The 15,429-nt window shown below is 33.9% G+C and overlaps 1 protein-coding gene across 1 annotated transcript in view; it reads right to left on the reverse strand.

The window, feature by feature from the left end:
* The window catches only part of N (neurogenic locus Notch protein), a 433,061-nt gene that overhangs the window by 36,334 nt on the left and 381,298 nt on the right, over positions 1–15,429 (reverse strand). The window contains exons 13-15 of the mRNA XM_069820749.1: positions 8,451–8,745; positions 7,631–7,920; positions 1,432–1,737 (exon numbers count right to left, since the gene is read on the reverse strand). Coding sequence (XP_069676850.1) covers positions 1,432–1,737; positions 7,631–7,920; positions 8,451–8,745 — 891 coding nt within the window. The remainder of the gene's footprint in view (positions 1–1,431; positions 1,738–7,630; positions 7,921–8,450; positions 8,746–15,429) is intronic.

The raw sequence follows: 15,429 nt of genomic DNA on the forward strand, positions 1-15,429 counted from the left end.
ATCTATATGGCAGAAACACACTGAAAACTGAATAAGGAATAAATAATATGTTCTGTTGCATAGTTCTACCACTGATGAAATTTAGAGAAATAATTTAAACATAAATAACAACCATAATCACCATACATCAAATACATTTCATTATATGAAAGGAAATTAAATTATAAAAGAATCAAGTTTCACATCCCATCAACTCAGAAGTCAAAGCAAAGTCATATGAAAGACTAAGTTAACATTATTAAGTATTATTCAAGTATAGGATTCTATTTCGTAAAGGAATTAATTGCTCTTTCCTACTTCTCCTCTGCCAGAACAGATGAATGTGGAATAAGAAGGGAAAAAGAGGATGCAAGATACATTTTTAAGTATCATTATTGAATACACTTATTTAGGCACAAAGATAGACCATTCAGGAGATAATACAGTGGAAATTAAAAACAGAATTACACAAACAAAACAAGAAATAAATGCTCTAAATTCTATTTGATGGAGCAAAAATATTACAAAAAATATAAAATTACAAATATATCAAACCACAGACCAAAGTATTCTAACACATATGGAGCTGAAGTTTGGCAAATTTCAACTAGGGAAACAAAAAGGATTTTAAGTACAGAAATGGATGTCCTAAGAAGATCAGCTACGAAATCTAAAATGGAAAAAATAAGACATAATGCAAATAAAAGAAATTATGGAAGTGCAAAATAAGCCAAACATTACAGATATAACAGAAAGGAAAAGGCCACATCACAAGAATGCCAGAACAACAATTACCAAAAATAATTATGGAAAGAAGAAAATAAGGACGGCCAAAGAAGACTTGGATGGAGGGTGTACTAGTAGCTATGAATTCTCGAGGATTAGAGCCAGGCCAATGGATGAACAGAAAGGAGTGGCATTTGGTTTCTGGAAGACGGCGTCAGCTGTTATGACACTGGAATGATTGACTGATAATTTATATAACAAATCATTAGGAAAATACAACTACAACTTTATCTCACGTTATTTCGAAGTATATGTTAATAAACAAGTGATTCTGAATGGGAGTGTTGAGGACTGACAAGTCTGAGATGTTTCATTGAACTCACTCCCTGGCAAGGGAATGAACAAAGGATACTAACTTACATTTAAATCAAGATGCGGTATAAATCATTTTTCTAAATTACTACCGGTTTCATTCATTCCAACTGAATTAAGATCATAGACAAGTTATTTCAATTTTACTATTCAATATGAGTAAGATGTGCTGCATTTACTCGCGGAATAGATGCACCTTTCCATAAGTTTGGGATTCAAAATCCAGGGTGCTTATTATATGCAAGGAAAAAAAAAATACAAACACTTGCCACCTACTTTCGGGAATATTAAGGGGAAATGTGTACGTTTACTCCCTAATAATAATAACACAAGAAAACAGAGTTGAACACATACCTGGAGGACAGGAGCAACTGAAGTTATTAACAAGATCATGACATGTTCCTCCATTCTGACATGGATTAGGCTGGCAATCATCCACATTCAATTCACAATTTTGCCCTTGGAAGCCTTTGGTGCACTGACAGGAATATGAGCCAATCAAGTCCTTGCATGTGGCACCATTTTGACATGGAGCAGATTCACATTCATTGATCTCTTCTTGACAGTAGCTTCCAGTATAGCCATCCTGGCAATGGCAGCGATGGCTGTTACCAATATCCTCACATGTTCCATTATTGCAGAGGTCTTCTTTTGTCACACCTACAGGAAAGAGAATTAATAATCACAATGTTAGCATACTGTATTTATCAGCAAAATGATTTCTATCTATTTGTATTACTTTATTCTGATTATATTCCATATGCATGTTATGTTTATTTCAGTGGGGAAACTGGGCCTGATGAAAATCATTAGTATGGAGGTATGGAAGGCAGAAAGAAAGAAAAAATTCATTCAAATAATTAGTAAATTTGGAATTGCTCTTTCCTCTTCCCAGCCTCCCTCCCATATTCTAGTACTCAAAATGTCATGATACACCACATGGGCAATACAAATTAAAAACATTTCTGTTTGAGCAAAGAGCATCAATAGTGGCACAATGTTTCACAGATATTGCTGTTCTGTATAATTATGTACAGTTGTGCATAATTATGAATCCGTGTATTTCTGTGTAATGTTGGAATTTTTATATCAATTTAATATAAATTTGGCCTTTTACTTTATCTTTGGCTTTGAATATAAAAATAATTTTATTATGCACATCAGCATGATTTTAATATTGACAAGTAAATAATTACGAGCACCAAACATTAATTATTATATTTTCACCAATCTATCTGCATCCTTACATTGTAAATAAATGTGTTTCCTAGATGAAGTATGACCTGTTCTGAACTTTACAAGGAATTTGGTTAAAAGTACAAATATAAGACCTAAATAAAACTGTTTATCAGTGACATTTAAGAAGTTCATTTTAAGCATGCTTTCGTGCACGATATGCATAGATATCAAATATGTATCTCTCAACACCAAAAGGTACTCTTGCTTTTGGGAAATCAGTTCATAGAGATGTCATATTGAATAATGGAGCCTGTAATCCAAATTTATAGTGAACTCAGAACAACTATGAACATGAGACAGGGCTAGATGTGGTTGTTTTTCAACTATCAGCCAAATGAAATTCCTGCAACCAGGGTGCGAATTAACGGGGGGGGGGGGATTTCCCCCTCTGTTGGAAAGTTATCCCCCCCCCTCATAAATTGATATTAACATCCCTGCCAGGGATAACTTCTATTCCCCCCTCACAAAATATAATTGTTTTAATACAAGTATACTTTATAAAGTACAGTATAAAGTAAGCAAAGAAAATAATATTGATGTATTATCATCACCGACAAGCTGACAACAATCAATAACTTAGGAATTACACATCTTATCTTAAGCCTGCTCATGGATATAATTATTATTATGATCAAGATGCAAGACAAGCAACTCAGTGCGACCAAGCATTGAGCAGTATCAAATGAGGATAATAATAACTTTATGTATGGTAATCTCTATCTAGGATTCTATCCCTCCTCATCAGAAATCTTAATTCGCACCCTGCCTGCAACAATGTCTAGTTAACAACAGTAATAGCTCACTGTGACAAAGTGTTTTTATTTCTTTCTTTATGCACACAAAATAAATTACATACAGGACTTTTTTTATACTGTCATGAGAAAAAGCTCTTTTTTTTTTTATCAAAGTTGACTATACAAATCTCATGTCTGGCGAAATAAGCGCTAGCCTTGAAGTTAACATAAATACAATGACCCTTGATCTGTCAAACTAAAATTGAACAGCTGTGACTGCATTTCTCAATAATTCTCAATCACAAGTATGTGATGACAATGTGTTCCAAGTTATTAAAAGGTTCAGTTTCATAATGTAATTTAGCAAGCCTAGTTTCAGTAAACCGTGTGACAGTGACACTATTCGCAAAGTTTTACATAAGCAGGCCACAACTATGGTTTTTTAATGTGTACAATAATTTCTAAAAACTGTCGATCACAGAAGTGAGCGATTGTACAAATTTCGCTCAGTCAGCAATTAACAGCTCAAGTTTGTTGTGTGACTGCATTAACGAATATTCTTAGAGAGGACAAAGAGTCAGCTAAAATAGGAGGTGAGCACTCTTAGGTCTCCCGGAAAGCATCTCTTAGTGCAAAACTATGCAACAAATTTAGATGATTTCCAGAAATGTGTTTTATACCAAATCATATCTGATTTGTATGATAAGGGCGAATTTTCAATGGCCAAAAAGTTGGTTAGCTTAATGAGGCAGAAAATAAAATACCGGGGTTCCGTATTACCAATGTACACAATTTTAAAATCCTTTGGACTTAGATACAGACAAACCAATGATGGTCGAAAATTTCTTCTGGAAAGCAGTGACATTGCTGCTGCCAGTTTAAAATTTCTATGTACAATCCACAATATAAGAAGTACAGGTTATTCCAGACTCATATTTTATCTGAACGAGACCTGGATTAATTAAAATGACTCCAGGAAAGACATAATATGGCAAGATTCGTCTGAATGTGTTCAAAGTATCTCTAGGAAAAGATGACAAACTTATCATGTCGTGCAGGGTCAGCATAAACCAGTTTTACACCTGAGAGTAAGTGTTTTCTTCATTCCAACCAAAGAACAGAGATTCTGATTACCGTTATGAAATGAGTGCCAACACTCTTAAAGAGTGGTTGTTGACAGATTTTTAAACTCCAGCTATACTTACTTACTTACTTACAAATGGCTTTTAAGGAACCTGCAGGTTCATTGCCACCTTCACATAAGCCCACCATCGGTCCCTATCCTGTGCAAGATTAATCCAGTCTCTATCATCATATCCCACCTCCCTCAAATCCATTTTTATATTATCCTTCCATCTACGTCTTGGCCTCCCCTAAGGTCTTTTTCCCTCCAGTCTCCCAACTAACACTCTATATGCATTTCTGGATTCACCCATACATGCTACATGCCCTGCCCATCTCAAACGTCTGGATTTAATTTTCCTAATTATGTCAGGTGAAGAATACAATGTTTGCAGTTCTGTGTTGTGTAACTTTCTCCATTCTCCTGTAACTTCATCCCTTTTAGTCCCAAATATTTTCCTAAGAACCTTATTCTCAAACACTCTTCATCTTTGTTCCTCTGTCAAAGTGAAAGTCCAAGTTTCACAACCATACAGAACAACCAGTAATATAACTGTTTTATAAATTCCAACTTTCACATTTTTTGACAGCAGACTAGATGACAAAAGCTTTTCAACCGAATAATAACACGCATTTTCCATATTTATACTGCGTTTAGTTTCCTCCTGAGTGTCATTTATATTTGTTATTGTTGCTCCAAGATATTTGAATTTTTCCACCTCTTTGAAGGATAAATCTCCAATTTTTATGTTTCCATTTCGTACAATATTCTGGTCACGAGACAGAATCATATACTTTGTCTTTTCGGGATTCACTTCCAAACCTATCACTTTACTTGCTTCAAGTAAAATTTCCGCGTTTTTCGTAATCGTTTGTGGATTTTCTCCTAACATATTCACATAAACTCCAGCTATAAATCCAGAATATTACACAAATTATCCAACACAGATTGGCAGAAAACAGAAATATAACAATGGCTGCAGAAACATAATATGCCCAGGGCCAAAACAGCTGCTCATTCTAATTCAGAGTGTGCTTACATTAAGTGTCCTACTGTACATATTAGAAAAGTGCTAAAAAGAGACATGAAAGAACATTGTAATGAACAACGGCTCAGTATCAAAAGTGGAGCCCTAAATAAGAAACCAACTGTATTTCCCAACAGACTTGACAAGAATAAATTATCAGTATATTTCATAATAATGCAGTTTTCATCAGGGCATGGGAAGTTCGGAAGTTATTTTCAGAGGTTTCAAATTGTTTCAACCCAGCCAGGGACCACACGAATTCATAACAGAGGACCAAAGTACCGAACCTTTTCATGTATTTATGACTTTCTTAATAGTTTTTCCAACACCCACTCTGCACATTGAAATGTGCATCGTACATCGTACACTAATAATATAACTCTGAGGTCACAATTTGAAACTTATTTTCCAAGTAAATATGACGGACTTTCATGGGTTCGTGATCACTTTCATTGCGATATTGAAACTAACAAACTTTCATTGAGTGAAAGAGAACAGTTAATTGAACTCTCGAATGACACCACACTTAAAATGAAATTCCAAGCGGAAGATATGGTCAATTTCTGGACCTCATCACAAGTGAAAAGAGAATACAGTGAACTGTACAATGGTGCTTTAGAGATTATAATTCAGTTTGCTTCTACGTATCTGTGTGAGACAGGGTTTTCATCACTAACTCCAATAAAAACAAAGTAGGCTACCGAAATCGACTTGATGTATGTGATGATTTCCGATTTAAGCTTACCAGCATACATCAAAATATAAAACAACTGCACAAGAATCGGCAAGCTCATCCATCTCATTAATGTAAGTACCAACATTTATTTATTTCTAGTTAAGAAGTTAAAGATTATCCAAACTCTAATAGCCTTGAATTATTAAAGAAACAAAAATGAATTTTCTTCTATTAACATTAACGTAACTAATACTAACATAAAATTTATTTAATTAAATTAATTAATTAATTCTATTTTAAAATATAAGTATACTGGTATTAAAATATGCTACAAAAATGATAAAATTTGCTTTCGAAGGGAACAAGAGTAAGTGGTCTGCGGAACTGTTCTGACTTAAAAAAGTGGTCCCCACTTCAAAAAAGTTTGAGAAACGCTGGTGTATATTGTATATAAAACACTAGTTTTGTATAGTTAGCACAAATAATTACTTTAATATGCAACACGACCAGAAACCAAGCAACTTCAGTGTTTAAAGACTGAATCATGATAACACATGAGGTAGGTAACGTGACTCATGTCAGGACTGTGCCTTTGAAACCTTATCGACTCAAGTGTTGTCCTTATCAATTGGCAATTTATGAGTGTCGGGAGTCAAAAGGGGCGTTAAAACAAAAGCACTTACTGTTAAGATTAAAACTGGCTTAGAAGGAATGTTAATATGAGAGATTCATCAGCATGTGCAGGAAATAATTTTCTACCTATACTAATATTCATGTTCTCCAAGTCTAAAATATTTTATCAGGGTTTATATAATATTTAAATTACCACACTAACAGAGACGGGAACTAAGTCCCGTGAAGAACAATAGGTAAAGTATGCAAGAAAGCAATACAAACATGTTCATAGTATAGGCCTTTACTGGGAATATGACCTTATGTGTTGGAAAACTAGAGAAGAAATCTTTAAACATGTCCACTTGTTTCAAAGATTCTGTGAGCAACAAAGTGTGAAAATAAGTAAAACAGAAATTAAATAGAGCATCAAAGGTCACTTGGTTTAGCTAGAGTCCAACATGTATTTTCAGGAATGATACACGTGGGTTATGGATACATTCCATGCTAATTCAACTCAAAATTATGACTTCACACTTTTAGAAGTAAACTCACATGTTTTGTAACATTACTTTATAACTTCAATTCTCTAAGAAATCATGTATGGTACAGAATTTTGGGTGAGCATTGAGAAGTTGATCCCACATCTTAGCAGGAAAGCTAAGAATGTCCTTTCTTTTAGAACATTCTAAATTTGTCAAACTGGATAGCAGCCATCAGAACAAACTGTTGCTTTGTGATAAACATGGAACACATTCTCAGAGCAGCCATTTCGAAATCTCGGTTTCAGTATGAACTGTAATGTTCAAGGAGGCAGCCAATCAATTTGAATAAACTAGGCTAAATTGCAGTTTATTTAAATCTCTTAAATTAAATGAATTCAGGTAAACGTATCATAGGTGAAATATTATTATTTATTTTCACTTTATTTGTAGGGGGAAGCAAAATTTATGAAATGTTCAAAGGGAGGAGCAAGTACAAAAGTTTGGAAACCCCTGCCATAATTAGAAGCACAGCTCCATTTCTGAATATCATACAGTAGACCCATTGAATGCATTAGTCTTAATCACATTTTCCATCAAATTTTGAATCCAGCATGATATGCAACTCTTGTCTCTACCCTCAACACAAGCAAAACCTACCTTTACGTAGAGCTGCATCACTACAGGATACCATCTCTACATCACATACTTTCCCCGTCCAACCAGGCCCACACAAGCAGGTGTACATATTCTCTGTCTGCTTGCACGTGGCCTGGTTCATGCATGGCTCAGTGCTGCACCAGTCCACGTAAGAGTCACAACGCTTGCCTGTGTAGCCATATGGGCAGTGACATGTGTAATACTTGATCTGATCATGGCATGTGGCACCATTTAGGCATGGGTGACTGTCACATTCATTGATGCGGTATTGACAATTTGAGCCTGTATACCTGTTACAAGAAACAATTATTATTTCAATTATGCAATAAATGCAGCTAAAATTATTTACTGATTAAATGTTAAGCTACTTAGTAATTTAAATAACTTAACAGTTGATCAGTGATTATATAAGTGTTAAAAGAATGTATACAAGAATGGGGTAAAATTAATTAAAACCCTCTTTATGATTATGATCCAAAAATAAACATTTAAACAATGAAAGCTCCAAAAAAAGACTGTTTCATGCCCTGGACAGCAATCAGAAAGAGATGAACCTACTGTGTACCATCTTCATAATAAGGAAAATATGAACTAATGATATTATGATAAAGAGTGTTAGCTTCCGAGCAATATAAAACTCCAAAAAAATAATGGAATTACTTATTAAATATTATGAAAAATTGTTCTTCCTAATAACAATTTTCATAATTCAGAAACGGACAGAATTTGCTTCTTCTCTTTCAGTAATGAGATTTTCAATCACATCTGTACTCATTAATGTTAAAAAAATTATTCGAATTGTTACTTAATTTCTACTTACCCTGGTTGACAGATGCAGGTATAATTGTTGATACCATCAACACACTTTCCACCATTCATACAACTGCTTTCTGTGCAGTCTTCGTCATTAGTCTGGCAATTGATACCAGAAAATCCTAGCGGGCATGTACACGTGTAGGAGTTAACATATTGATTGCAGGTAGCACCATTGTGGCATGGAGAAGAAATACACTCATCCACGTCTATTTCACAGTGTTTGCCACCAAAACCGTCTACACAGAGACATGTGTAGTCACCAATCCCATCCAGACATGTTCCCCCATTCTGACATGGAACTGAAACACATAAACATCGTCATCGTCATCATCATCATTAGCATCAACAGCAGCAGCAGCATCAGCAGCAGCGGTAGTACCATCATCACCATAATCATCACAAATGTCACCGCTACTATTAATATTATTATTTATCATTTTCTTTCCATTTTATTAGACAACGAGGATGCACTCAAATAAGATGGTAGAACCAATGAATGATTGAAGTCAGTAAATAGTAAGTTCAGATAAAGCATTGGACCTAGTGAAAATGTACAATAATGCCATATTCAAAATATGAGTCCAAAGGAAACAATAATTAATTCTAAAATACCTATCGTACGCATATTATAAAGGGATGTGACTTTATACCAGGCGAATTATTCGATGACACATGACATTTATCAATAGAGGTTGAGTACAATGTTGCAATACTTCATTACACACGATGACGAGTTTTACATATTAATTTCCAAACAGTAATATAAGATTTTATGGTGGTATGAAATCTTATTTTATTATTACCTTCGTTTCACTTAACTGCAGTGTTTAGCTGGATTAGCTTTGCAGGGGAAGACCTCCTATACTGACTTTGTTTTTACTCAAATCATTATTTTACTCTTAATATCAGTGTGTATCTTCATGAGTATGAAAAATCATTGTACCATTTTATAGAAACTATAAATAGTCCAACACAAAACATCTTTAGAAAATTCACCTAGTATTATTACACTGATTAGTGGAATATGTAGCTAATCAGCGATGTATGCAATGGAGGGAGATAGGAACTGGCACCCTACCCCATTATCTCCTGGCCTAGTTGCCTCATAAGTGGTGCCATGTTGGAATCACTTGTAAGGTTCCGACCTGTCTTCGGACAGTTGACTAAACAACAATTATTACTATGGAGCGGATTTTTATATGTTAAAAAATTTAAATATATTTATTTTTTATGTGCTGAAAAGTACGAAAATATTTGCTAAAAATAAAAAACTATTTTTTTTTAATATGACAAAAATACCTTACTTAGCTTGAAAAAAAATGTTACTAGGTACTCACCAACCACACTTGAGTGCTAGTAGTTGGCCAAGAATTGCAGTGAACAACATAGGTCGTCTCCAAATTCTCCATCACAAATGCATGCCGATTATCTCTGAATAACGTCAATTTCACCTACAGGCACATTCTCCAATACTTGAGCAACTTTACACATTTTTTTTTATATCCACTGTTTTTCCCAAACACATTCTGGAATTTGCCCCTTAGTAATTGTGCTTTTGAACCTGGTAGCGAGTCTAGTTTAATTTCCACGGCACGCACCTTCCTGTTTCAGACAACAGGTTTTTGAATGTTTCGAGTTTATTTATGGTGTCACACAAAAAGCTTAAATTTGCTAATAGGAAAGCCAAATCGTATTTTAAACAATCATCTTTCAGCATATCTTGAAGGATATCGATTGACGAAGTCCAATAACAGGGAATCACAACAAGATATATTGCCTTACTTGATAGACATGAGCGAGAGGCGCGAGATTTGTTTAAATTAAATAATGTTCATACCCGAGCTCTTATCTGTTGTGTTTCATAAACAAAGCGTTGAATGAAATCATCTTCAGCAACAATAAACATTCCTAATTTTGTGTTACAAGATCTCTCCTCCTTGTCCATGTTAATTTATACTCTAATAATAACACTGATATGCTGACTAGCATTTCTCAAAACTTGAGGCGATACTATTACGAAAATGGATCATGGATTCACCACACAGCGCTTAGAAACACGAAGCAACCAAGAATTCTTAAAAAAGATAACGTACTTCTGAGTGATATAATTGGTTTAGTTTTAAAATATTTAAAAGTTCTTGTAAAAAAATTATTTAAGTAAGAAAACTCCAAGATTTATGTGTTTATAATATATTTCCTGAAAATATGTATTTACATAATTTTTTTGTGAAAATATGTGTTTTTATGTGAAATAAAATTCGGGTTTTAAACTTGAAACTTCATGTTCGGAATTTTTAACTTTGTTAATTGTGTTTTATCACACGCAAAAATAATATTTAATTACATAGGAATCCGCTCCTTAATTATTACACTTTTCAACTTATTGTGCCATTTTTCCGATGACCAGAAAAGGGCCATTTATATTTTGCACTGAGCTCTTGCTTTATTTGCAAATTATCAAATCTGTATTCATGCAGCACTTTACATTTCAGTAGTAAATTCTTGAAAAAAAAAAAAAAATTATAAATTATGTTTCTCTATTTGCCATGAATAAATTTACTTTTTTTCCTTCTTTTCTTTTTCTTGTTTAAGGGGACTATTGTTATAGTCCTTGGACTTGTTTTATGAAGCACTGTGAAAAAGCACATCAGTCAACAGACAAATGAGTCACTCAATCCACAATTAACAAATGCTGAAAAAAAATTGATTATATTGCCAGTTGTCTGCTTATGGAAAGTAGGGAACAAAATCAAACTAAGCAAAAGGGGAAACAGCACTTGGATGCATCATGAGTGGAACAGTTTTCCTCACATGTCTCCATGTGTCATCCAATACTGTACAATATTCACTGAATGTTTTTACTTTCTGTAATTTATTAAAGCAGGAGAATTTAACACCGAAACAGGTTAATTCAGTGAGATTTAAACTAAAATTAATTTCTACTCGCATTCCCAAATGAGACAGAGATTAGCAACCAGCACACATACATATGTACGGTACACTTTTGTATCTAATATTGTAAGACACAGAGTATAGCACTCCTTTCTCGAATTTTGACAGTGGATGTGTCATGAATACATCCATGACAATGAATTAATTAATGTTCTCTGTAATGTTTCTATCAACATTAACAGACAAAGAGGTCAAATAGATTTTAGTCACTTCTGGAAGAGGTGGTGTGATCAAAGGAGATGTAACAGATTCCTAGAGCTTAATAGGAACAACGATGGTGATGGTGACGGTGAAGATGACGACGAAGCTATTCTTGATTATGTACCAAATATGGACATTCGAATTTTTGTCTCTCATGTGATGTTTCACCATCAACATCAATTAATGGTAAATATATTGTAGTCTTACATATTATAAGTCGCGCAAAAATTCTTGGCAATTAGAATGATTGGAATGTGATCTTAAGGGTTTCTGGCAAGGCCATTTTAGCTGTCACCCTTACACTAAGACAAATTTACAGTATGGCCCAGAACAAAGTAGCCTACACCGAAACTAAAGAATATGAAATTTAATTGAAAAGCATATCAATCAATAATGTATCCATGTATTAAAAACTGTCCATTATTCCTCATATGTTTCGTAATACTTCTGAAAATTATTGAATATGCTTTTCATTGTCTCTTTTATTATAGAGTGGAAGACACGTCTGATGTTTTGTTTCAACTAAATGATGTTTGTGGGTAACATCTCTGTATACAAGCTCTTTTACGATACTATACAGATAAGCAACAGATGGTGTAAAATTAGAAGAGTTTGCAGGAAAGAAGTGTTCGTTTTCTGGAAATCAGCTGTCGCGAAAAGTGCTGGTGTATAAGTTCTAGTGACTATCTTGCATTGTTTGAAGTAGCACTATCTTGTTGCAACCATTGTAAATGGAAAGGAAGATATCTACTGGCACAAAATCTTCTTAAATCTTGAACAAAAGGTTGGTTTAATCATTTGGTGATACTTTTCCCGGTTTACAGTTATGGGGGGAGTTTTTAATACATGTATACATTATTGATTGTATTCTGTTTTTCATTTTCAGCCAAAAATAGCTTTTTCGTTATCTTATGAAAAATGAATCAGCAATCTCTTATTTATATGTTGAGCAAGTTTCAATACTCTGCGATGCTGGGAAGCATAAAACTTATGCAATATACAAATAGCTACACCCTTTTCATTCCACGCAAATTCTAACCACACTTTTTTTCAGCACATTTCGTCAGGTTCGAAATGTGAAGATTCTTACAATTTTAATGTTAGGAACATGAAATTTTTTATGCATGTTTCATATACTGTGATTAACAAAATAGTGTATGGGTTTCAATGATTAAATGCTTTCTGAAATAAAAAAATTAAATATTTATAGTGGCAATGGAAAATTTTAATTTTTATATATGCAGTGGTTATAAACATGTTTCCCCTTTTGTAGTAAAGATATAGGAAAATTAATATGTAGTGGGTTTCTAAATATGCCACAAGTCTTGCAAAAAAATTTCAGACATTTTACTGAAAAACTGAGCGACACATTTCATGCAAATCAAGCATTCAGATATAACTCCATTTAAAGTTGATTTTAATAATTTCGAGGGAAAAATTGTTCCGGGGCTGGACCATTGAACCCAGAACCTAACAGAAAACCACAATTTAAGTTAGTGTGCACTCAATGTTGGTTGCTTGACGATTGTCAGCCCACTTTGAGGTCTGTGGATATAGAGGGGAAAACTTGGATCGGTGTCTGGTAGAGTTCCCGGATGACACATTTCGTTTTCAAATACACAAATTTTTTTCAAAATATATTTGTTAATAACTCAGAAACTAATTGACTCAGAGAAATGAAATTCCAACACATCATTATCTATCACTCCGTGATTATGTGTACAAAAATTCAGGGCACACCAAATTGTGATCTTGTTGCTGTAATGAGAATGTGTCAAACTATCAGTTGGCCTTTCGAATCCAAGAAATCTTGTCATTTGCTTGTTGATGTATCCATTCAATGTAATATGACATTCATCCGAAAATCAGATATTGGACAGAAAATCTTTATTTTGATACATATTTTCAAGAGTCTGAGCATAATACAAAGGCCTTTGATTTAAATCACGTGCTTAAAGATGGTGACTAACCTGTATGCAGTATGAAAATGCACCCAATTTATGGATCATTTGCCGAATTGTTCACTTTAGATTTAATTCCTTAGCTATCATGTTGCTGACTTTTCTTAGGAGAATGCAATTTTTTTTCAAACATCACACCTATATGTATATTGCCTGTAGCTCTATTCTCCTCCCACTTCTTTCTTTGCATTGCCATGAAACTGAGCCAATTCGCCTGAACTTATTTACCAAGATGGTAGATCTTTATGAAATTCACTTGTCTTTATTATTTACTGTACTTTAATACTTATATAAAAATACATACCTTTCTTAAAATTAAAACGTGAAAAGTGGTACAAATGTTAAAAAAGTATAGTTTGACAACTTCAAGTGAAACCCTGTAAAACACGCCAACTTCTGGATTCTCTCTCTTTCTTTCTTCTCTTTCCCTCGCTCTTCGTCATTCAGTCACCAATCACCACCTAAATATCTGAGAGGGTGTGTGTGTGGGCATCACGTCCAATAGAAGAACCGAACCACTCTCCAGTATTACCAGAATAACGGATTCTTCATTTTTGCCTCAACTGTCAGCTAGGAAGGTTCCATTATGCTAGCATTGCAGGCAACTACTCAACCTTTTAATGCTTTTGTTAGCAGGTTTGACAAACTGTGAGTGGACCTGCAAGTACATAGTCACATAGTGCATAGTGCTCTCTCCCTTCCCCCCATGCTTGCTCACTTGCTCCTCCCCAAGACAGCCAGCGCTCACGTAGGAACTCGGTCAGGGTTTCAGTTCAATTTGTCAATCTATAATATACCTTAATGACAGATGGGCCTGTTTCGACACCGATTTAGTGTCGTCATCAGTGTATTTCGAACTATTGCGGTTTCAACTCGACTTGATTTCGGCAATTGCTGTCTTCAGTTGTGGGGGTATGCTGCTCTTATGATAGTGGGAGGTTGTTTGTATGTCGTGTATTATGAGATCAAATAATGTATGTGTATTGAATTGTAATTGTGTATTAAGTATATGTTGTGGATATGTTATTGTGTGCTTGTATAGTTTGCGCTGTTCTAATATGTTTAATTGTGGGCTTTTTGGTGTGATGTATAGTATTTCCATATTTGTTTCTATGTTGTTGTAGTTATGACTGTTATTGGTAATGTGTTCTGCGCAATATGATGTGATATATGGTTTAGTTATTGCTTTAATGTGCTCATTTTATCTTATTTGGAATGATCTTCCAGTCTGTCCTATGTATAAATCTGGACAGCTATTGTATTTTAATTTGTGAACTCCTGTTGGATTGTATTTATTTGTTAGTTTGATGTGTTTAGATATTTCTGTATTGTATTATTTGTTTTATATGTATTGTATTATTTGTTTACATATATGCTATCTTTCATTTTATTTTTTTTTTAATGTAGCTGCAATTTTATGTGTATTGGTATTGTGATATGTTAATGTTGTATATTTATTCCCGTATGTTGTTTGTGTTGGTTTGTTATATTTTTGTTTTGCCTTTTTTATTAGTGTGTCTATTATATTAGGGTTGTATCTGTGGTCTTGTGCTATATATTTTATTGTATTTAGTTCTTAAATGAGTGACTTAGTGCTACAGTTCCCTAAACCACAATTACAATGAAAAAAAGTTACTAAAGTCTAAATTCAGACGTCGTTTTTTTTTTAAATTATATGCTCTCAATTGGAAATTATTTCTCCTTTACCATAATCTAATATCTGTCTAGTGTACAAATACTTTGGCACACATATAAATGGTAATTTACAGTCATTCTGTGCAGAAATCACTGCTTTAAAAATGTGTGGGTTAGGCAACTTTGGCAATGAGCCCTCAAATGTAGTTATCATTGTTCGTTGGTATATTAATT

Source organism: Periplaneta americana, chromosome 3, assembly GCF_040183065.1.
Source record: "Periplaneta americana isolate PAMFEO1 chromosome 3, P.americana_PAMFEO1_priV1, whole genome shotgun sequence".
NCBI classification, from domain to species: domain Eukaryota; kingdom Metazoa; phylum Arthropoda; class Insecta; order Blattodea; family Blattidae; genus Periplaneta; species Periplaneta americana.